Raw genomic sequence first — 25,373 nt, forward strand, 5'->3', positions numbered from 1 at the left:
TTCCTGCCCCCGCTGCAATTTCATGAGCAGCAGGGGAGGTAGCAAACGGCCCACCTGCCCCAGGTGAATAAAGGCCTTTAAGTGGCCAATTAATTGCCACTTAAGAGCCTCTTCCTACCACTGCTGGTATATTAACAGAAGCGGGCGGGCGGCTCAGCACCTGAAAAGGCTGCCCAGTAAAACCTCCTTGTAGGCTGGGGGGGACCCTCCTGATTGGGCACCCTGTGCCTCACAGTGGGCCCCCATCACAGCACAAGCTACCCCCACTAGAGCACATTTCCCCCTCCTCAACCGACCCCCCCCACCCCCTGCCTCTCCGGTTCCCAGCCCCCATGAGGCCCCAACACTTACCTCACTTCCGGGGCCTCCTCCATTGTTGCTCCTCCTGCTGGATGCAGTCCCAGCAGTGGCCTCCACTCCCAGTGGCGCTTCTGAGACTGAAGATCTGCTGGTCGCTGATTGGCCAGCAGCTCTTGGAGGCAGGACCTGCCACCTCAGAGGGGCAGAAGTTGCACCCGAGGCCAATTAAGGGCCTGGGCAACGTAAAATCACGGCTTTTTGGCCGGTGGGCGGGGCCGCCACCCTGTCACAAAATTCAAGCCCTTGTCTATTTGTTTGATACTGAACCTGATACTGGATGGGTTCAATACTGAGAAGCAAGAACAGATGAGAATCGATCACTTTTTTATTTGTAATAAGTTTTATTTCAAAAAGGTGTTCACCTCTTTTTCCTTTCCTTCCTTTTTGGCCTCCTTGTCTCGAGAGACAATGAGTATGCGCCTGGAGATGGTCAGTGGTTTGTGGAGCAGCACCTGGAGTGGCTATAAAGGCCAATTCTAGAGTGACAGACTCTTCCACAGGCGCTGCAGGTAAAGTTGATTGTCGGGGCTGTTACACAGTTGGATCTCTCCTTACACTGCTGTCTCTTTTCCTGCTAACTGCCGAGTCTCTTTGACTCGCCTCTTTTCAGCCCTGCCTTTATAGCTGTCCGCCAGCTCTGGCGATTGCTGGCAACTGGCTCCTACGACTTGTGGTCAATGTCGCAAGACTTCATGTCACGTTTGCAAATATCTTTAAAGCGGAGACATGGACAGCCGGTGGGTCTGGTACCAGCGATGAGCTCGCTGTACAATACGTCCTTGGGGATCCTGCCAGCTTCCATGCGCCTCACATGGCCAAACCATCTGAAGCGCCACTGGCTCAGTAGGGTGCACATGCTGGGGATGTTGGCTGCCTCGAGGACTTCTGCGTTGGTGATTCAGTCCTGCCACCTGATGCCAAGGATTATCCGGAAACAGCGAAGATAAACTGCGTTAAGACATCGCTCTTGGCTGACATACGTTGTCCAGGCCTCGCTGCCGTAGAACAAGGTATAGAGGACACAGGCTTGAAACACTCAGACTTTTGTGTTCCGTGTCAGTGCGGCATTTTCCCACACCCTCTTGGCCAATCTGGACATACCAGCAGAAGCCTTTCCCATGTGCTTGTTGATTTAGGCATCAAGAAACAGGTTACTGGTGATGTTGAGCCTAGGTAGGTGAACTCTTGAGCCACTTTCAGAGTGTTGTCGCCAATATTGATGGATGGAGCATTTCTGACGTCTTGTCCCATGACGTTCGTTTTCTTGAAACTGATAGTTCGGCCAAATTTGTTGCAGGCAGCCGCAAGCCTGTCGATGAGTCTCTGCAGACACTCTTCCATGTGGGATGTTAATGCAGCATCGTCAGCAAAGAGGAGTTCCCTGATGAGGACTTTCCTTACTTTGGTCTTCGCTCTAAGACAGGCAAGGTTGAACAACCTGCCATCTGATCTTATGTGGAGGAAAATTCCTTCTTCTGAAGGCGTAAGAGAGCAGCAGTGAGAAGAAGATCCTAAACAGTGTGGGTGCGAGAACACAGCCCTGTTTCACACCACTCAGGATGGGAAAGGGGTCTGACAAGGCGCCATTACGCTGAATTGTGCCTTTCATATTGTCATGGAATGAGGTGATGATACTTAGTAGCTTTGGTGGACATCCAATCTTTGCTCGTAGTCTGAAGAGACCACGTCTGCTGACGAGGTCATAGGCTTTGGTGAGATCTATGAAGGCAATGTAGAGGGGCATCTGTTGTTCGCAGCATTTCTCCTGTAGCTGGCGAAGGGAGAACAGCATGTCAATAGTGGATCTCTCTGCTCAAAAGCCACACTATGTCTCAGGGTAAACATGCTCACCCAGCTTCTGGAGTCTGTTTAAAACGACTCGAGCGAAGGCTTTGCTCACTGTGCTGAGCAGAGAGATTCCACGGTATTTGTTGCAGTCACCGCAGTGTTGACTCTCTACACTGCAGTAAATATCAGAATTCATATATAAACAATCCTGTATATTACATCCATATGAAAGACTTTCCACTATGGTTTGCCAGGAATCATGGGAAAAAAGCACAGAGCAGGAAATTCCTTGGGGCTTCTCCCACTCAATCATTGGAAGTTTGCATGTGTAAACAGGGTTTCTATTGAATGTCCGTTGAAGTTACAGTGGCAGATTAAAAGAACCCCACGGAAATTGCCAGCAATAGTGACTTGCTCCAAGTAGAAACCAATTAACAGAGTCTTTATACATAAGAATATTTTTAACATATTTATTTTTGTGGACATGAGTATTCAGATAGATAGCTGCCAAATTCAAAACTTACATCGAGTAAAGAATCTTCTAATATGCTGGAGGCGATTTATTGTTTTAAATATGACAGCTAAATTGGGTTTATATCGAATCTTACTGTTATGGGTACAGTTCTGTGCAGCTTAGTACTTAGCACGTCAATCTCACAAACTTGGCAGTGTTAACAAACTGATCGGGTTTTTCTGTATGGGTGCATCCCAATGGATATGGCAGTTCATTTGAATTATCCATTCATCACTATTTATGGTATCAGAGGACTCTTCATTTAATTTCTGCTTCTCAAAATAGCACGCTGGATGCTATTACATAAAATCTGTTCAGTATTCATGTTGACTTGATCACCAAATAATCATGAATCACTTCACTAGTATAAAGTATGATTTTAATCTTTCCTTGGTTTTCAAGATATAGAACAGTAACCGATAACTCTGTTAGTTGCTGTCTAATTGCAATCATTTACCAATAGCTCAAAATAGTTAAAATCCCTGGTGATTCAGGAGAAGCTGTAATGACCTTCGTCTCATTAATCCAGACCTTGTGAAGGAGAGATGGGTTTCTGTGGACTACATTGATTAGTTTCCCATTCTACAATAAGAAAAAGCACAAAAAGCAAGGACGTAAATATAGCAACATATATTATCTAGTATTATAATTTGACTTGACTGTTCAGTAAAATTAACATTTAAGATGGCTAGCACAGCTCAATGACAAACATGCCCAATTTCCCCAGCCAAATGTATTTTATTGATCGGGCTTATAGGAACAAGAGAAGGTAAAATCTGAACTAAACATGACTGGAAAAGAATGTGATTGGTGAGTGGGAAGACAATTGGATTCACTACGTGATGCATGCTCAAAATGTGAGAAATAAACTACTGTGATGATTTTTCAAAACACATGAAAAAGGGTTCATTCAAAGATCTGGGCTATTCACATGCAAATGTGCACATGGATCTAAAGACAAAATTGGGAGAGTGGATGGGTTTAAACAAGTAAAAGATCAATTTATGACTGATATAAGAAGTTGTTCAGGCAATTTGTGGAATGAATAGACTAGCAGGGGCAAAAACCCTGGAACCATTTTATTATAGGGCGGCGCAGTGGTTAGCACCGCAGCCTCACAGCTCCAGGGACCCGGGTTCAATTCTAGGTACTGCCTGTGTGGAAGTTCTCCCTGTGACCGTGTGGGTTTTCACCAGGTGCTCCGGTTTTCTCCCACCGCCAAAGATTTGCAGGCGATAGGTAAGTTGGCCATTGTGAATTTTCCCTAGTGTAGGTAAGTGGTAGGAAATATGGGATTACTGTAGGGTTAGTATAAATGTTTCTTGATCAGCACAGACTCGGTGGGCCGAAGGGCCTGTTTCAGTGCTGTATCTCTCAATAAAATAAAAAAAGAGACAACTGTTTCAAAAACACATTGCAAAGGAGGGAGAGGAGGAGATGGTGGTGAGTGGGGGGGTTAAATTTTAAGGTCTTTCTGTGTTAATGAACTAAAATGGACTGAAAGGCAACATTTGTAACGATTTTGTGAAACTACTGAGGTTAATTCTGTACATTATGGCGAACTGAGGTGAAAGAAGCATTTCTGACTTCAAAAGAGCTCTATTATATCATTCAATTATATAAGTCACAGCTTGCATCTGAGAAATTGTGGTAACTGGATTATGATTAAAAAAGGCAGTGGAACATGAAGTTTACAAAACAACAGTGAGTACAATCCAAAAGGAATTCACAGGATGTGAACCACATTGCAGTGACCTAAGAAAGGAAAAGGCATAATATAAATGTAAGTTCTTTCTTATTATAATAATAAACAAAATCTTTACATATTCACCTATTTGTTTTTGAGGGTGGTACTTCCAGTTTTTAAAAGGTACTGGCTCTTCAATGCCTTCATTGGTTCTCAGCAACACAAAGCACTCCCAGTTGCTGAAGATAGACAGGCAACTTGTTCTCAGCCAGCCATTAATTCTATTCTGAAACTGGCTGTTACATAGTGTGTGGTGTCAGCTCAAGATAATACCACTATTAATTTTTCTTCCTCTGTCAAATGTTACAGCTTTTTATTTGGCATTCGCCTTGATGCCACAGCTAAAGTGGGAACTTTCTATGTGGAAGATTAAGAATCCATGTGAAATGTGAATTCACATGCTAACTCTGTAATACCTCTGTAACTTATGTTTAACTTTAATGTGTTATTTTTTGGAATGTATAATGCAATAGATGGCAATCTTATTTTTGACTTTGCAAAAATTGTAACGAACAATATGTAGAAGGTTTGTCATTAGTTTTGTTGTATATAATGTTGTATCATTTTCAAAAGTCATTTTGATATATTCGTAACAAATTATCTTGATTGAAAGGGATGAGTGTTTTAAAACATCTTGATTTGATTAGCGTTCATTCAGCCTGAGAAGAAATTATCATTATCAAAAAGTAAAGTTTGTGATTGTGTCGATCATGTCAGCAACATAAAGGATCATTTAAAATGTATATAGTTATATATGCAACATAAAATACACCAAAAGCTATATTTACCACCACATCCCAGACTAAAATCTTCTTTCTGTCACCTCCACTGACAAGTCTATTTCCATCCAGGTGTAGACACCTCACCACCCCAATGTGCTCTGTCATAGTAAAGAGACATTTTCCTGTGGGAAATCATTGATATTTCCTAAGAGTACTTCACTCATGACAGCACTAATGTACTATTTATTATCAATCCCAAAAAACAATTTTGAACAGTACATTCATTCAAGTACCAAGTGTGGTAAGCACTTGAACATTGGCCCAGCGAATGCTTTATTTTTTATTTTATTTTATTTTAGAGATACAGCACTGAAACAGGCCCTTCGGCCCACCGAGTCTGTGCCGACCATCAACCACCCACTTATACTAATCCTACATTAATCCCATATTCCTACTACATCGCCACCTTCCCTCAATGACCCTACCACCTACCTATACTAGGGGCAATTTATAATGGCCAATTTACCTATTAACCTGCAAGTCTTTGGCTGTGGGAGGAAACCGGAGCACCCGGCGAAAACCCACGCGGTCACAGGGAGAACTTGCAAACTCCGCACAGGCAGTACCCAGAATCGAACCCGAGCGCTGGAGCTGTGAGGCTGCGGTGCTAACCACTGCGCCACTGTGCCGCCCAGGTTTTTTCGGATGATGGGGTGGTGGGGTGGGGGGGGGGGGGGGGGTGGGGGAGGGAGAAGATGGTGTTGCGGGATAGTACATTTTTTTGTTGGTATGAACTCGATGGGCTGGATTTAATGGCCCCCTGCCTCCCAGCCCATCTCCAGGGGGCCCATTATAGCCCCAGAATAGCGACGGGAGGTGTGGGGCTTGGAACGCCCATTACCTTCCTGTTGCACTGCAATTTAGTTGGGGGTGAGACAGGCCGATAACGGCCTTCCTGCCCAGAGGCCAACTGAGGCCCTTAAGAGGCCTATTATCAGCTACTTAAGGGCTTCTTCCCCCCACCGCTTGGATTGAACCAGCAGTGGGAGGGGCCTCCACCACACGGGGAGGTCACCCAGTGAAACGAGGGGACCTCCCTGCTGGTTTTTGCCCTCCTCTGTGGGCAATCTGTGGCCCACGGAGGGCCCCTGGCGGAAAACAACCCACCTCCCTGAACCTCACTCCCCTTGCACTCAACGCCCACCTAGTCCATGCCCCCCCCCATCCCCCATCCCATTGCCGGAGCCTGCCAGACTGGCCCCAGCGATCTGGCCTCACTTATCTTTGGTCTGGGTCTCCAGCGCTAAGTCTGGTTCCAAGGCTTCTTGCAGTACCAGCAATAGCCACTGCTCCTAGTGGGGCTGCCGATACTACTGAGCTGCTGGCCCTCTGATTGGCCAGCAACTCTGAGAGGAGGATCCCTGTCTTTAAAGGGATGGGGATCCCAGCACCGGGCTGTGAATTGTCCAGGTGCCATTAAATAAAGTCGGGGTGCTCCGACTGGCCGAGGCGGGGCTCCCACTGTCTTTTCAGCCCAGTGTCGGAAGCCCTGCCGGCTCTACTAAATTCTGCCCAAAGGCTTGAATAGCTTCATTCATCCACACTTGGTGATACTACCTCATATTTAAAGTTTTTGTTTTCTTCCTCCCCTTTCTTGCTCTCTGTCACACAAATATTCATGGCCAAGAGAGCAGGCATGTGATTCCTTTGAGTGTACATGGAAAACACTGCTTCCACTTCTGTAAACTCCAGGCTTTGCTTGTTGAAGTTTCTTATGTTGTAAAAGGATATGGGAAGTCTTTGTTCATCCTACTTTTGCCCAATATGGTATCAGAATTTAACATAACCCAAGACAATGTTTCCTCTTTCTGTCTGACAGAGAGATGTTTTCGATACTTGGGGTGGGAAGGACCAATGCCATGTTTTCTATTTGGGGAAGTCTTGCAGCTCTTTAGAAGCTGTAGAGACAAAACAAAGGATTCTCCAATCTTCAAACAGTAGTTGTACTGATTTATCAAGGATGCTGTGTTCACTAACTATCAAAATGCAAAACCTTATATTCCCTCAGTGTAACAGTCAATCATAAATTAATTTGCATCACATTTATGTGCAGGTTATCTATATAGCTGTTCTGGAAAACCTATACACTTTGGTCTGAATTTTGTTCTCTCGTCAGAGGCGGGTACGATGGCGGGGCGGGTGGGGCGGGGGTGCGGAGAATCTCCACAGAGCCCTCCGCCATGAAACCCGATGCCGTACCACAGTGTGCTGATTTTTACAGAGGCAGGGAAGTACCATGGTGGTACTGACGCCCTAACGTAACAGCAACATCATTTTAATGTTGCAAATGCTGCTTTAAATAAATTTGAATTTAATTCACTGCGATCCAACAAAGATTTCTCAATTTTCTGGTTGACGTGCAGCACTCACGTGCCCTCAGTTTCACGACTTTGAATAGCTGGTGCCACCGAGGCAAGAATCCTCGGTGCTGCGAAAGGGCTGGTAACTTAACCAGAGTAGTGTGGGAAAGTGGGATTTACACCAGCCATTGCTGCTATGCTGAGTGTCCAAGGGGCTTGTGTGTGAATGGGGGGAACTCTGCAAGGGGTTTGTTTGTGAATGGAGGAAACTCTGCAAGGGATTTGTTTGTGAATGGGGGAAACTCTGCAAGGGGCTTCAGAGAGACTAAATGCAGGTCTGACAGGCTATTAAAGATGGCGGCAGCACCTGCTCCAACATCAGGTGTCTCCAGTCCCATCCCCGCCACGTGATTGGGGGTTGTGGGGATGGGGGGGTTGGGAACAGGGATCATAAAATTCAGCCCAAAAGTGTAATCTTGGTGAAAATAAAAATATGGGAGATGAAAACTCATTGGACTTTGATCACAGTATAAATGCCAGGATCTGCCTGCTGGTGACCTCTGACACTGACCGCCCAAGTTTGCGGGATTGGGGAAGTTTGCATAATTTACCTGTGCCATTGGTGGTGCTTCTCAGACACCTACCATAGGAGAGAGGCTGAAACTTCTAGCCTAGGGTTCTCTGGAGAAAAGGAGTGAGACAGTTTGCTTTCAACTCCCTTTATAAATGTTAAATCTTTGGTGGTCCAGGCATGGATTCTCAAGTGGGTCCTCCATTTAACCATTCAGCCTGTTCTCATCCAGCATACCAGCCTGCAAATGCTCCATCAGTCTCTAGGCAAGGAAACTCTTGGTCTGAGTGTACCTACCCCTAGCCATACCCGTTATGATGCCAGAGGTTCAGCCCCTAATAAAGCCAATCTGAAAGTAGCAGTGTCTATCCAGGTCCTAGTCTAACCTGTAGACCTATCCAAGTTACCATATCAGCATGCTGAAGGGGCTGTGGATTTTCAGCCAAATACAGTTTGGTGGAAAGTCCTCCCCTGCATCCTCAGCACTTCCAAATAGCTTCTCTGTGCTATAGGTTCTCAATCGTAAAAGAAAGCAAATGTTACAATACCCTTTATTTTTAAAACATAAATTCTAAAGTTCCACTCCAAAAGACATTAAATAAAATTATTTGTTTTGGGCCTCATGGAAATCAATACAAAAAAATTGGCACCAGGTGGCACAGTGCTGAGAAGCATTAATATTAGTGCCACAAATTGGTAAGAATTTTCCACAGTTATTTGACAGATTTTCTGATCCAAGCAGACACAGATAACGGGTGGTTTGATGCATACATGAGGGACAAAAGAATAGAGAACTATAAGGGCAATTAGGAAGGAAGTTCATTTGGAATTTAAACACCAGCGTAAATCTGTTGGGTTAAATGGCCTCTTTTTCTGCTGTAGGGTCTATGTAATTCTTTGACTTCTTTGGCATAGAGTGGAGGTGATACAGTGGAAAGAAGGAATCAGAAGATGTTGTAATCCATATCAACCCTGCATAGCTTTTTAAAGTTATTGAAAGAGTAACATAGATACAGGCCCATAAAAAAAAGATCAGCCATCTGAATCATCTATGGAATTATTTGTGGCATGTAGAAAGAAATGAGCTTACAAAATAAATACATTACAATTTGTCTATTTTTCACACCTGTAAAGTCCCAGACTCGAATGCTGCTATCTGATGAACCAGAGCAGATTGTCTTCTCATTAAACATCAAACAGTACTGTAGAGAATACATTGAAGAATTACATTAAAAAATTGTACGAAAGACTAACTAAATGTAAAATGTGGGTAACATTATTTTCCTTCAATAATGCAAGAAATAAACAAATAAAGAGACAAGAACATAAGAGATCTTAAAACATTAAGTCAGTCCAGAGACTGAGGGAGGAAAGAAGGGAAGAACATTTCAGAAAGAAATTTGGGGTGGGGGACTTTTGAGGGGGGTGGTGATGACAGAGAACAAGCTTTTAAAGGAGAGGCAAGAGGGACAGAAGATTGTATCATGCTTGAAGGTGCCAGATGAGTAGGGGGAAACAGGTAAAATTTGGTGATAAAGTTCTTGCTGCTAGCATAACAGTTTGGGCAGGACATGTGGTGAAAATCAGAGAGGCTTCTGTAAGGGACACGATGTTGCCAGCTGTAAGTCAAGGTTCTGTCAATTCCATGATATCAATACAATTGTCTACAGGAAGGTTGTGGTTGGTGAGGGGCTTGTTCACGAATGAACAGAATTCTGGAGGGATATGTGGCATTGCAATGATTGATGATCAGCTGGCATAGTCCGAGGAGGCAGTGTTGGATGGAATGAATGGGGCAGGAAGAAAGTTAGTGAAATTAGCTTGCAGTGGGCATGGTGTATTTGAATGGTCTTATTGGAAATTCATACGATTGATATTTCTAATACTTTTATCTATCTTCCTCCCTTTTAGATGATCACTAAAATAGGACACCAATATAACCTGGTCTAACTCATTTAACTCTAACTCAAACTTTGTGCACTTAATTTAGTCATTGCACTTTCCTTTACTTCTGTTAATACCTTTTATGATGATGAGCTCTATGTTAGCAAATAATTACTGGTAGAAAACCGGTAATTTTCTAATGCATCAGGTTTTAAACAGTTATCCATAATTGTGAACCTTCTCACAAAGTAAAATGCAAACTCTGGAGGCAGAGTGATACAAATTTTAAAAAGGTAGTGGAGGAATAAAATAAATAAATAAATAAAATGTTATGACACAGGAACAGGAGTGGGCCATTTAGCCCCTCAAGCCTGTTCCGCCATTCAATGAGATTATGGCTGGTCTGCGACCTAACTCCATATCCTTTAATAATTTTGGCCAGCAGAAATACATTTTACCTTACTTAACTGATTTTTGAAATACAGCTTTTCCCCAATTGAAGTCTCTGCATGTCAATGAAGAACTAGAGGAACAGGATAATGGGCATGATGCATTATTCCTTCACACTTGCTATTAATAAGATTGATGTTGAATACAATAAAAACAAGGTGGAAAGACAAGCTGAAGTGAAATATGTCATGAAACTGCAGACAGAATGAGCCTGATGGGTAGAAATCAAGGAGAAAAACAACATTTAACAGACAACAATCTTCGAGTTCTTTATTTTTAATTTAGTTCATGGGATATGGGCTTTGATGACAAGGCCAACATTTATTACCCATCCCTAATTGCCCTTGAGAACTGATAAGATCAAAGCTCTGCTGTTCTGCAACATCCAATTGTGAATGTTGGTTGTCAATTAAACAACTAATTGGAGGAGGAGGCTCCATAAATATAACCATCCTCAATGATGGGGGCACCCAGCACATGGTTGGCAAACTGTAACTAGTAGAGTGCCAGAGAAGTCAACCATTTATGAACTATATAAATGACTTGGATGAAGGGGCTGAGTGCATTGTAGCCAAATTTGCTGATGATACAGTTATGAACACTGGACTTTGTGGTATGGTTATGTTTTAAAAACTGTGATCTTAAATGCAGTGTAAACTGGATTCGGAGGAGATAATGTGACCTCACACTAATTCTGCTTAGTTACAAGCCAGGGATCTTGGTTACCATGGACAAAAGGAACCCAGATCAAATACCCTTTTGAAAGCAGGGTGCAAGGTTGTAACAGCTGAAAGGGTAATGGGGTTCGCTCTCCCAGACTCTCAGATCATAAACAGGGAGCCAGTGGCTCTAAAAATGCAAATTCGAGTTGCAATTGCTAACACCTGGAAATGAAAGAAGGCCATGGTCAGAATTATGGATTCTGAATATTGTAAAAGACAAATGAATATTGACTCTTGTTCTGGATAAATTCTACAGGCTTTCCTAGGTCTGGCATGCTGAAACGAAGACAAGAAGACCAACATGGGCAGCCTCAAAAAAAGGAGAGAAACAACTACTCTCAGATCACAGATACAGCAAAAGGCTGCTAAGACTTGAATCGGATTTGAAAGTTGAGGTTTGCGGAGGAGAAAAGACCAACAGGGTCACCAGAAATTGCCTTATTAACCGTAGACCAGTCGAATGTGCACAAAAGAAGTGAGCGAAGAGGACATTACTTTTTTGAGAAGGACACTGGGAGATCCAACCCATTGCAACTGGGAGGAATTTGAGACTTTGAACTGCAAGGATATCGATTCAATGAGAACACTATGTAACGTCTAAATTTTGTGTGGGGTTTTCAAGTGTGCTACTAAGTTAATGGGAAATACTTTTCTCTGTAATTTAGTGTGTTAACTACCTACTAAGTACTGTATAGTTAATGTTGATTTTTAGTTTAGTTGCTATAGTAAAAGTATTAAATCATGACATTTTGTGTAATTCTTTAACTTGGTTGGGGGAGTTCATATCACTTGTTTTAAGTTAATGGTCTCTACTGAGGTTCTAACAATACAAAGATAGGTACATAGGAACATAGGAAGATAGGAACAGGAGTAGGTCATTCAGCCCCTCGAGCCTTGCCATTCAATGAGATCATGGCTAATCTGCGGCCTAACTCCATATACCTGCCTTTGGCCCATATCCCTTTATATCTTTGCTTAACAAAAATCTATCTCAGATTTTAAATTAACTGTTCTAGTTTCAACTGCTGTTTGTGGGAGAGAGTTCCAAACCTCTACCACTCTTTGCGTGAAGAAGTGCTTCCTAACATCTCTCCTGAACGGTGTGGTCCTAATTTTTAGACTATGCCCCCTAGTTATAGAATCTCCAACCAGTGGAAATAGTTTATCTTTATCTAGCCTGTCGTTTCCTGTTAATATCTTGAAGACTTCGATCAGATCACCCCTTAACCTTCCTAAATTCTAGTGAAAACAGGCCTAATTTGTGTAATCTCTCCTCGTAACTTAACCCCTGTAGTCCAGGTATCATTCTTGTAAACCTATGTTGCACTCCCTCCAAGATCAATATATCCTTCCTAAGGTGTGGTGCCCAGAACTGCTCACAGTACTCCAAGTGGGGTCTAACCAGGGTTTTGTACAGCTGCAGCATAACCTGTGTCTTTATACTCCAATCCTCTAGATATAAAGGCTAGCATTCCATTAGCCTTTTGATTATTTTCTGCACTTGCTTGTGGCATTTTAAAGATCTATGCACCTGAACCCCAAGTCTCTTTGGGCATCCACTGTACTTAACCTCTTCCCATTTAGAAAGTACCCTGCTCTATCCTTTTTTGGTCCAAAATGGATAATCTCACACTTGCCCGAATTGAAATCCATCTGCCACAGTTTTGCCCGCTCACCTAGTCACCTAGGTAGGAAAGTAAGTTGTGAGGAGGAGACAAAAAGACTGCAAAGGGATATAGATAGGTTAAGTGAGTGGGCAAAAATTAAGTGGATGGAGTATAATGTGGAAAAATGTGAGGTTGTCCACAGTGGTGGGAAGAATAGAAAAGCAGAGTATTATTTAAATGGAGAGAGACTACAGAATGCAGAGTACAGATCTGCGTGTCCTCCTACATGAATCACAAAACGTTAGCATGCAGGTACAGCAAGTATTAGGAAGGCAAATGGAATGTTGGCATTTATTGCATGGGGGGGTGGAGTATAAAAGAAGGGAATTCTTGCTACAGCTGTTCAGGGCATTGGTAAGACCGCAAATAAAGTACTGTGTATAGTTTTGATCGCCTTACTTAAGGATTGATATAATACTTAAGGACATTAATACTTGCATTGGAAGCAGTTGAGAGAAGGTTCACTAGGCTGATTCCTAGGCTGAAGCAGTTGTCTTGTGAGGAAAGTTTGAGCAGATTGGACCCATACTCATTGGAGTTTAGAAGAATGAGAGGTGATCTTATTGAAACATATAAAATTCTGAGGGGGCTTGACAGGGTAGATGCTGAGAGGATGTTTCCCCTTGTGGGAGAATCTAGAGCTAGGGGGCACAGTTTAAAAATAAGGGGTCTCCCATTTAGGATGGAGATGAGGAGGAATTTCTTCTCTCAGAGGGCCCCTAGCCAAGATGTTCCAGTACAGCTACAACACTTGCATCTATCCGACAATGTAGAAATTGCCCAAGTATCTCCTGTCCACAAAAAGCAGGACAAATCCAATCCAGCCAATTATTTCCCCATCAGTCTACTCTCAATCATCAGCAAAGTGATGGAAGGTATCGTCCACAGTGCTATCGAGTGGCACTTACACAGCAATAACCTGTTCACTGATGCTCAGTTTGGGTTCAGCCAGGGCCACTTGGCTCCAGACCTCATTATTGCCTTGGTCCAAACATGGACAATAGAGCAGTATTCCAGGAGTGAGGTAACAGTGATTGCCCTTGACATCAAGGCAGAATTTGATGTGTGGCATCAAGGAGCCCTAGCAAAATTGAATTCAATGGGACTCAGGGGGAAAACTCTCCACTGGTTGGAATCAAATCTCGCACAAAGGAAGATGACTGTGGTTGTTGGAGGCCAAACATCTAAGCCCCAGGACATTACTGCAGGAGTTCCTCAGGGTGGTGTCTTAGGCCCGACCATCTTCAGTTGCATCATCAATGACCTTCGCTCCATCATTAGGTCAGGAGTGGGGATGTTTGCTGATGGTTGCACGGTGTTCAGTATCATTCGCGACTTCTCAGATACTGAAGCAATCCGTGTCCACATGCAGCAAGACCTGGACAAAATTCAGGCATAGGCTGATAAATGGCAAGTAACATTCATGCTACAATGTGCCAGGCAATGACCATCTCCAACAAGAGAGAATCTAACCATCTCCCATTGACATTCATTGGCATTACCATTGCTGAACCCCCACTATCAATATCCTGGGGGTTACCATTGAACTAAACCAGCCATATAAATATTGGGGCTATAACAGCAGATCAGAGGCTGGGAATTCTGTGGCGAGTAACTCACCTATTGACTTCCCAAAGCCTGTCCACCATCCATAAAGCACAAGTCAGGAATGTGATGGAATACTCTTCACTTGCCTGGATGAGTGCAGCTCCAACAACACTAAGAAGCTCGACACCATTCAGCACAAGCAGCCTGCTTGATTGGCACCCCATCTATCAGCTTAAACATTTACTCCCTCCATCACCGTCACTCTGACAGCAGTGTGTACTATATACAAGATGCACTACAGCAACTTGCCAAGCCTCCTTCGACAGCACCTTCCAAACCAGCAACCTCTACCATCTAGAAGGACAAGGGCAGCTGACGCATGGAAACATCCCCACCTGCAAATTCCCCTCCAAGCCACACACCAGCCTGACTTGGAACTACATCGCCATTACTTCACTGTCACAGGGTCAAAAACATGGAACTCCCTTCCTAACAGCACTGTGGGTGTACCTATACCAATTGGACTTCAACAGTTCAAGAAAGCACCTCACCACCACCTTCTCAAAGGCAATTAGGGATGGGAAATAATTGCTGGTCTTGCCAGTAACGCTCACATTCTATGAAAGAAAAGTAAAAGGTGATGGAATACTTGCCTGGATGATTGCAGCTCCAAGAATACTCACGAACAGGGTTGTCTAATCTTTTCAGGTGGAGGGCTGCATTGCAATTTTTGCTCGGCCTGGGGGGCCAGTGAGCAAATTTCAAAAGATAAAGGCATTAAAAATTTATCTTACTAATAAAAACAACTAATGTGCATTTTTGTGAAGAAGCTTTAAATAAGAAGACTAATTTATTGACTTACTTTCTCCTCACTATATTGAAAATTGATTTAGTGACATACCTGCCATTGTTTTTGCTTTAATAAGTAATCAATCTCTGCCCGCACGCGATGTAGCGATGCAGAGTATTCTGGATAGATGTCCATCTTTCAGGAGAGACCTTGATGTCTCTTCCCCCTCTGCTCGCGCTCTCCCTCCCCCATCCCCTCTAGGACTAGCGGACACAGATTGAAAGTTTTGTGCAAAAGATGCATGGGGAATATGAGGAAACACTTTTTTAAGCAGCGGGTGGTAATGACCTGGAACTCACTGCCCACAAGGGCGGTGAAAGTGCAAATGATCAATGACTTCAAGAAGAAGTTGGATGACCACCTGAGAGAAATAGACTTGCAAGGCTACGGGGATTAAGCCAGGGACTGGGACTGACTGCATAGCTCCGTGGAGAGCTGGCATGGGGTTGATGGGCAGAATGGCCTCCTTCTGTGCCGTAAGTAAATCTCTTTGACTCTTTCTCCCCCCTCTCTCTGTCTCTCTATCTCCCCCTCTCCGTCTGTCTCTCTGTTTCCTTCTGCCCCCTCTCTCTGTCGCTCTCTTCCCCTCTCTCTGTCTCCTTTTTCCCCCTCTCTCTGTCTCCTTCTACCTACTCTCTCTGTCCTTCTCTACCCCTTTCTGTATCTCACTCCCTCTCTCCACATCCCCCATGTCTCCAGTGTTCCCCGCTCTCTCTGTCCCTCCCCTCTCTCTGTTTCCCCTCTCTCTGTCTCTCCACCTTTCTCTCTGCCTCTCTGTCCCCCCTCCCCCTCTCTCTCTCTCTCTCTCCCCCATCTCTCTCTGTCCCCCTCTCTGTCCCTGTCCCCTTTCTCTCTCTCTCTCTCTGTCCCCCTCTCTGAGTCTCTGCCCCCCTCTCTCTCTCTCTGCCCCCTCTCTCTCTGTCCCTCCCTCTCTCTCTTTGTTCCCCCCCTCTCCCTGTTCCCCCTGTCTCTCTGTCTCTCCCCCTCTCTCTCATACAGTTACAGAGAGTGGAATGCTCTTTCAAAGTTATTTTAAAAGTCATCTCTTTTTTAAAAAATCGTTGTCAGTTTCAGAGCCAACAGCTGCTGACATCAGAAAGAGCCGTTTCCCAATAGACTTGGGGTTTTCCAGCCAGCTTTTTTAAAAAAATGTCAGAACCCGCCAGAAAACCCAGAGTCTGTTGGGAAATGGCTGTTCCCGATGTTAGCAGCTGTCACCTGTAAAATTGACAGTGAAATAGATTAAAAGCCAGACTCACAAAGAGAAATTTCTCATCTCCAGTCTTGGTGAGGATGAGGAATGGTCCCGGGTACAGTTGTACACCCATAGGCCGGATGGAAACGTTTGGCAGGCCGGATCCTGGCCCACGGGCCATATGTTGGACAACCCTGCTCAAGAAGCTTCGACAACATTCAAGTCAAAGCAGTCTATTTGATCGGCACCCAATCCACCATCTTAAACATTCACTCCCTCATCATCGGACAGCAGTATGCACCATCTACAAGATTCACTCAGAAACCTACCAACACCCTTTCAACAGCACCTTCCAAACCCAGGACCTCTACCAGCTAGCAGAACAAGGACAGCAGACACATGGGAACACCACCACTGCAAGTACCCCTCCAAGTTACACAGTATCCTGACTTGGAACTATATCACCATTCCTTCACTGTTGCCGGGTTAAAAACATGGAACTTCCTCCCAAACAGCACTCTAGGTGTACTTATACCACATGGACTGCACAGGTTCAAGAAGGCAGCTCACCACTATCTTTTCAAACACAATTAGGGATGGGCAATAAATGCTGGCCTTGCCAGCAACGCTCAGATTCCAAGAACGAATAAAAAAAAGTGGTTATGAGTTGCACTGTTAAACTGCTGAAGTCCTTGTAGTGTAGATACACACACAGTGCTGTGAGAGATAGAGTTCCAGGATTTTGACCCAGTGACAGTGAAGGAAGGGCAACGTATTTCTAAGTCACGATGGTGTGTGACTTGGAGGGGAATTTGCAGGTGGTGGTGTTCCCATGCACCTGCCGCCTTTGTTCCTCTAAGTGGTAGAATTCTTGGATTTAGAAGGTGCTGTCGAAGATGTATTGGCAAGTTGCTGTGGTGCACCTTGTTGATAGTACATATAGCTGCCTCTGTGTATCAGTGGTGAAGAGATTGAATGCTTAAGGTGGTTGATGGGGTTCCAATCAAGTAGGCTACTTTGTCCTGGATGGTGTTGAGTTTCTTGAATAGTTGTTGGAGCTGCACGCATCCAGGTAAGTAGGGGGTATTCCATCACTTTTCATAGAGTACATAATCCTACAGTGAAGGATTATCTACATAACATTCAACGGGTATACAATCTTCAGTATTCCCAAAGTACAGAATTTCACTTAAAATAATTAACAAATAAAATCCCATATCCAATGCCTCCACAAGAGCCAGTGTTTCAGCAGCCAAAGTAGTTTTAAGAACTTTTTATTTTCTTCATTTCCCCAAGCTAAAGGATAACATTTCCCATTTCACCCATCAGAAATATTATGAAACCAGCTGCACTAGAATACCCATCAGAAAGATTAGCATGTGAAGCATTGCTAAAAATAGCTACTTTCATGTTCTTTGTATCACCTAAGGATGAGAACTTAAGTATGCATTTCTCCAGATTTAATGTTTTTAAATGTTTTATTTACCCTTAAAACATTCTTGATTTTAGGGTGTTTCATCATAGTACTTCACACCAACACATCAAAACTAGCATCTGGTCTAGTCTGAGTGGCCAACCAGTTCAACTGACTAATCAAGCTTTGCAATTGCTCTGTCTCTTCTTTAGATATAACATCATCTTTCTATAAGGACCTTGTATGATTAACCATAACCATGGGAGTAACACTCGCTAAATAGAATTGTTGATTTAAAGGTATTCCAGACCTACTCAGCTTAATATCTAAAGCAATATATTTAAAAGCCACACAAGCTTGACTCCCAATATTAAATGCTACTCTAATCTTGATAACACATTTCTCACATTCCGCAGTATCATCCCATTAGAAATCATCACTGAAAACATAGATCTCTGAAGGCAGAAGGGCAGATTAATAGGGTGATGAAAAAGGCATATGGGACACTTGCCTTTATCAATCGAAGCATAGATTACAAAAGCAGGGAGGTCATGTTGGAGTTGTACAGAACTTTGGTAAGGCCACAGCTGGAGTACTGTGTGCAATTCTGGTCGCCACATTATAGGAAGGATGTGATTGCATTGGAGGGGGAGCAGAGGCGATTCACCAGGATGCTGCCTGGGATGGAACATTTAAGCTATGAAGAGAGGTTGGATAGGCTTGGGTTGTTTTCACTGGAGCAGAGAAGACTGAGGGGTGACCTGATCGAGGTGTACAAGATTATGAGGGGCATGGACAGGGTGGATAGGGAGCAGGTGTTCCCCTTAGTTGAAGGGTCAGTCACGAGGGGTCACAAGTTTAAGGTGAGGGGCGGGAGGTTTAAGGGGGATTTGAGGAAGAACTTTTTTACCCAGAGGGTGGTGATGGTCTGGAATGCCCTGCCTGGGAGGGTGGTAGAGGCAGGTTGCCTCACATCCTTTAAAAAGTACCTGGATGAGCACTTGGCACGTCATAACATTCAAGGCTATGGCCAAGTGCTGGCAAATGGGATTAGGTAGACAGGTCAGGTGTTTTAATGTATCGGTGCAGACTTGTTGGGCCGAAGGACCTCTTCTGCACTGTATTATTCTGTGATTCTGTGATCATGAAGATGCCTGAAAGTTTTCCTTTACGATTCCAATAAAACATTGTGGGATCTGCTTTTAATTGAACACAACCGATTTTCAGCAAAGCAGATCTCACATAAGAACATGAGAACTAGGAGCAGGAGTAGGCAACTCAGCCCCTCGAGTCTGCTCTGCCATTCAATACGATCATGGCTGATCTCATCTTGGCCTCAACTCCACTTTCCTGCCCATTCTCCATAACCCTTCAACCCTTACTAATTAAAAATCTGTCTATCTCCTCCTTAAATTTATTCAATGTCCCGGCATCCACCGCACTCTGGGGTAGTGAATGCCACAGACTCACGGCCCTTTGAGAGAAGTAATTTCTCCTCATATCTGTTTTAAATCTGCTACCCCTTATCCTAAAACTATGACCTCGCATTCTAGATTGCCCCACCAGAGGAAACATCCTCTCCACATCTACTTTGTCAATCCCCTTAATCATCTTATATACCGCAATTAGATCTCCTCTCATTCTTCTAAACTCTAGAGAGTTAAGGCCTAAACTGCTCAATCTCTCTTCATAAGACAAACCCCTCATCTCTGGAATCAATCTAGTGAACCACTTCTGAACTGCCTCCAATGCAACCACATCCCTCCTCAAGTAAGGGGATCAAAATTGTACGCAATACTCCAGGTGCAGTCTCACTAATGCCTTATACAGTTGCAGCAACTCTTCCCTACTTTTATACTCTATTCCTTTAGCAATAAATGCCAAAATTCCATTTGCCTTCCTTATTACCTGCTGTACCTACATACTCGTTTTCTGCAATTCATGCTCGAAGACACCCTGATCCCTCTGCACCAAAACACTCTGAAGTTTCTCTCCATTTAGATAATAATTTGTCTTGCTATTCTTCCAACCAAAATGGATAACTTCACACTTATCCACATTAAATTCCATCTGCCAAATTTTGGCCCATTCATCTAACCTATCCATATCCATTTGTAAATTTCTTATTTCTTTATTGCAACTTACTATCCCACCTATTTTAGTGTCATCTGCAAATTTGGCTATAGTACCTTCTATCCCTGCATCCAAGTCATTAATATAGATTGTAAATAGTTGGGGCCTGAGGACCAAACCCTACGGCACCCCACTAGTTACATCATGCCAAGCAGAAAAGGACCCATTTATCCCGACACTCTGTTTTCTGTGGTTAGCCAATCCTCTATCCAAGCTAATAAACTGCCCTAACCCCATGTGATCTTACCTTGTGTATTAACCTTTTGTGCGGCACCTTATCAAATGCCTTTTGGAAGTTCAGATATACTACATCTATGGGATCCTCATTATCCACTTTACTTGTTACATCTTCGAAGAAATCTAGCAAATTAGTCAAACACGATTTACCTTTTATAAAACCATGCTAACTCTGATGGATTGCATTTTGACTTTCTAAATGTCCTGTTATTACTTCCTTAATAATGGATTCTAACAATTTCCCAACAACAGATGTTAAACTAACTGGTCTACTGTTTCCTACTTTCTGTCTCCCTTCCTTTTTGAATAAGGACGTTATATTAGCATTTTTCCAATCCAATAACCAATGGATCCACTATCTCCGCTGCCACTTCCTTTAAGACCCCAGGATGTAGGCCATCAGGCCCTGGGGCCTTGTCTGCCTTCAATCCCAATAGTTTGCTCAGTATTTTTTCCCTAGTGATGATGATTGTTCTAAGTTCCTCCCTTTCTATAACCTCTGCATTACCTGTTACTATTGGGATGGTACTAGTGTCCTCCACCATGAAAACTGAGGTAAAATACTGATTTAGTGTCTCCGCCATTTCTGTGTTCTCCACTATTAACTCCCCAGTCACATCCTCCAAGGGACCAACATTCCTTTAGCTACTCTCTTCCCTTTTATATACTTATAGAAGCTTTTGCTATCAGTTTTTATATTTTGCGCTAGTTTTCTTTCATAATTTACCTTTGCTCTTCTTATTACTTTTTTTAGTAACCCTTTGTTGATCTTTAAAAGTTTCCCAATCTTCCAGCCTGCCACTGGCCTTTGCAATATGATATGCCTTAGTTTTTGTCTTTATGTTATCCTTAACTTCCTTGCTTAGCCATGGATGATTTTTCCCCCTCTTATAATCTTTCTTCTTCTCTGGAATATATTTTAGTTGGGAGGAATTGAATATCTCCTTAAACATCTGCCACTGCTCATCAACTGTCCTACCTTTTAGTCTTCCTGCCCAGTTCACTAGGGCCAAATCTGTCCTCATGCCTATGTAATTACCTTTGTTTAACTCCAGAACATTGGTGTGGGACTCCAGTTTCTCACCCTCTAGCTTAATTTGAAATTCTAGCATGCTATGATCACTCTTCCCTAGAGGATCCTTAACTATGAGATAATTAATTAATCCCACCTCATTACATAATACCAAATCTAGAACAGCCTGCCCCCTGGTTGGTTCCACGCTATATTGCTCCAAAAACAATCTCTAATACATTCAATGGACTCTCCCTCGAGGCTACCCTTGCCAGTTTGATTAATCCAGTCTATATGTATATTAAAATCACTCATGATTATTGCCATACCTTTTTACAAGCCCCCAGTATTTCCTGGTTTATACTGTGCCCCACTGTGGAACTACTGTTTAGGGACCTATAGATTACTTCCACCAGGGACTTCTTTCCCTTGCTATTTTTTATTTCTGCCCAGACTGATTCTACGTCTTGATCTCCAGTGCCTATATCATTTCTCACTATAGCACTGATCTCTTCCTTTACTAACAAAGCTACACCACTTCCTTTTCCTTCCTGCCTATCCTTCCGAAATACTGAGTACCTTTGGATATTCAATTCCCAAACCTGGTTTCCCTGCAACCACGTTTCAGTAACTGCCACAAAATCATACCCATTCGTCTCTATTTGCGCTGTTAACTCATTAATTTTATTCTGAATGCTTCGTGCATTCAAATACAAAGCCTTTAAGTTTGTTCTATTATCAAATTTCCTTACTCTTGTACGATTCCTTGGTGCAATATGACATTCATACATTCTGTCCCTACCTTTTATTTCCTGGTAACAATCAGCCTCATCACTAACCTGGACTCCTACCTTCTCCTTTAACTTTGACTTCCTAATTTTCCATGCAACTGAAAAACTGAAAAATACTGCATCCTGGAAGCATCATTTAGGCCATAGATGCATTTGTTTAGTTTAATAGTTTTCCTTCTGCATCTGTTGCCTCTTTGGGCCGTTTCAAAAACTCTGCTCTCTGAAAAGTATCGCCCTGCAGAAACACGGCTTTTATGTTGATTGATCTACACTCCCATGAATATGTGGCCAAAAGAGCTAAAAAGATTTTCAAGATTACTTTCCCAGCCTTTGAGAGAGTCCATGCTAATCTGTGTCATCCAGTCGCTCTTCAAAATCCCTAGTAACTAGCCTCGCTTTAGCCTTTTAAGTCCCATCTACAAGCACTTTTCCAGTACAAATCCACCTGTGTGACGGTACTTAGCTGGTACTTCAGAAAAACTCCAAACTCTCTCAAACTAAATAATTCCCTTTGTTTTTCCTCTCTTATTAGTTTATTCTCAAGTTCATTGGCAGCCACCAAAACTTCATGATCATGAGGACTTCTGCTTCTAGTTCTGTTCCAAGACTGTTCTGTGGCTTTCATTTCATTGTGTAATCTATTCAGGCTATGGCCTCTCTTTGCACTTTTCTGTCTGTCAGGGCTAGTAAAGCACGATCTCCCCTTGCATTATCAGAGAATCTTTCTCCGGTACGTGATCGTTTTCTGACAGGAGTCACTTGCAGACGCACTATCAGTACTTGCACTGCACTTTACTATCCAGTTTTTCACTTCATTCTGCCAGTCTGTAGGCCATCATCCTAAACGTTCAACCAATATTTAAACTTGCTGGTAGCTTTTCCTTGCTGTCCCACAATTGTTGCATCGCTCCATTCATTAGACCCCTCTGGAATATATGTCATCTGAATATCCACACCGGGCAATTGGCCTTTGGACATGATAGCACTGCCCTGTGTGTCATGATCATTCACATTACCACTATCCATCTTTTAATTTGCTATATTCTGTTCCTCAGGACCATCATTATGAAATACATGAGCATTTGAGATGCAAAGCACCTTGTTTATGTTTATCAGCTGCTCAGAACCTAAGATTTTGTAACTAATTCCAAATAATCGTGAGGAATGAACCTTAACAGTTTGATTGCCATGTTTGATAAGTACTCTCATGCCATTATGACCCATTACTTTACCAGAGCCTTTCCATTCTCTATGACTCTCCCTTTTATCATACACCAAATCTCCAGAATTAAATTTTGTTTCGGATGATCTTATATGATGCCTCAGAGCTCTCTGAATTTTCTCCGAGACCTCAGCCTTGATGAAAGGCTGTCTCCCTGCATGTCAATTGTGCAGAAAAAATTGAACTAATTGTCGTACTTTCTACTGCATGGGGACTATTGCACAGCATAGAAGGCAATAGGGGATTTTGTCCATCAACTAACTGATAGGGACTTTTACTCTCCAACCATCTGGAGCAAATTCTTTGCATGAACCGCCCGTGCCAGGACAGTTGTCAACTTGCAGTCTGGTTAATCAGCTAAAATTTTATGTAGCATTTCATCAATCACCACATGATTCCTTCTAAACAGTCCTTTGCTGAAAGGACGTTCAGCTGCAGTATTCATGACCATGACGTTCATATTTTCACACATGTCTCATAATAATCCTTTTGCCCTTCCTAAGCATTATTTATAGAAAGACTAAATTTGGTCACCAAGTTTACAAAATGTAGAAAGAAAATATTTCTGTCTTTGTCCCATGCCTTCAGATCCATGGCAACCACCTCATTAAAGTCATGTGCCAATGGAAGGCTTACAATAGGATGTGGCAACATCTTCTGATACTTCTTACAGATTTCACACTTCTCACTAATCTCTCCTACTATCCCCGTATGCTCTTAATCACACCTGTATCCTTTAGTGTGATTTTTAACCTTTGACAAGCACAGTGAGCAAATTGTCTATGTAACATAATTAAACTTGCTTTTTGTCTTTCTGATTCTTATCACCTGATGCCACTAATACTGGTCTAACACTTTGATGAGAAACATCAGGTTTTGTTAAAGGGATACAATAATGGTGAAACTGCAGATCTACTGACATGTCAAAAATAACTGTCTTATCATGCTCCATGTCAAGTTTCATTTGCGCCTTTTTCATAGAAGGTTTACTTAACAGCATAGGTATCTCATTACAGACTACATCAGGACTTATAAAATGGCTTAGTCCAGCTATTTCACTTGGAATTACAATGCTCTTTAGTGACCTCAATGTTTTGTTATCACCAAACCTAAAGCAAGTAGTACTTTTATATTCCTTAACCTTACATTGATCCTTACAACTTAGTGAATTAAGATAACATTTTAACCAACCTGTACCGTATACTGTCAAAGTGCAAGCACTATCCAACACTGTATTAATGGCATCAGGTGATAAGAATCAGAAAGACAAAAAGCAAATTTAATTACGTTACATAGACAATTTGTTCACTGTGCTTGTCAAAGGTTAAAAATCGCACTAAACGATGCAGTTGTGGTTGATTAAGAGTATACAGGATGGTAGGAAAGATTAGTGAGAAGTGTGAAATCTGTAAGAACTATCAGAAAATGCCGCCACATCCTATTGTAAGCCTTCTATTGGCACATGACTTTAATGAGGTGGTTGCATGGATCTAAAAGTATGGGACAAAGACAGAAATATTTTCTTTCTACATTTTGTAAACTTGGTGACCAAATTTAGTCTTTCTATAATAGTGCTTAGTAAGGACGAAAGGATTATTATAGACAAAATCATGAAGAAATGGATAGGGACCGGACTTGGGGCACCAGCAAAGTTTCTGGCTGATAATGGAGGGGAATTTGCCAATGACGAGTTCAGAGACATGTGTGAAAATATGAACGTCATGGTCTTGAATACCAAAGCTGAAAGTCCTTTCAGCAAAAGACTCTTTAAAAGGAATCATGTGGTGATTGATGAAATGCTGCATAATGGGTTCACAGGACTAAAGCTCTTTTTGAACAGTATAATTTGTTCGGATTCATTATTTTCATCCTTTGCATCATGTGTCATTTCGAGGACCCTGTCTCTTCGCTTTTGGCAGTTCATCACATAATGGTTCTTCGAGCCACCCCCAAAGCAGCTAGTAACTGTTCTTTGGGCTTTCCTGGATTCATTCGCCTATTATTGTTGTTCCAATTCTGTCTTCTGTTGTAATAGCTAGATCTGCTAAAGGTGCTTTCATCCTTATTTTGCCTGTCTTTAATCTTTCCACTGTACTGGTGCCTGCATCCAGTATCTACACCATTTTGAAATCTGGCAATCATTGAGTCTTCTATTCTTTGTGTCACTGCAGAATGTCCCATTTATT

At 42.7% G+C, this 25,373-nt stretch overlaps 1 protein-coding gene across 1 annotated transcript in view; it reads right to left on the reverse strand.

Moving 5' to 3' along the window:
• Positions 1 to 2,633: 2,633 nt before the first annotated feature.
• Positions 2,634 to 25,373, reverse strand: part of LOC137373329 (F-box/WD repeat-containing protein 7-like) — a 69,103-nt gene continuing 46,363 nt past the window's right edge. The window contains exons 10-12 of the mRNA XM_068038152.1: positions 9,189 to 9,264; positions 5,198 to 5,313; positions 2,634 to 3,244 (exon numbers count right to left, since the gene is read on the reverse strand). Of these exons, the coding sequence (XP_067894253.1) occupies positions 3,116 to 3,244; positions 5,198 to 5,313; positions 9,189 to 9,264 (321 nt within the window). The 3' untranslated portion in view covers positions 2,634 to 3,115. The remainder of the gene's footprint in view (positions 3,245 to 5,197; positions 5,314 to 9,188; positions 9,265 to 25,373) is intronic.

Source organism: Heterodontus francisci, chromosome 9 (genome assembly GCF_036365525.1).
Source record: "Heterodontus francisci isolate sHetFra1 chromosome 9, sHetFra1.hap1, whole genome shotgun sequence".
NCBI classification, from domain to species: Eukaryota; Metazoa; Chordata; class Chondrichthyes; order Heterodontiformes; family Heterodontidae; genus Heterodontus; species Heterodontus francisci.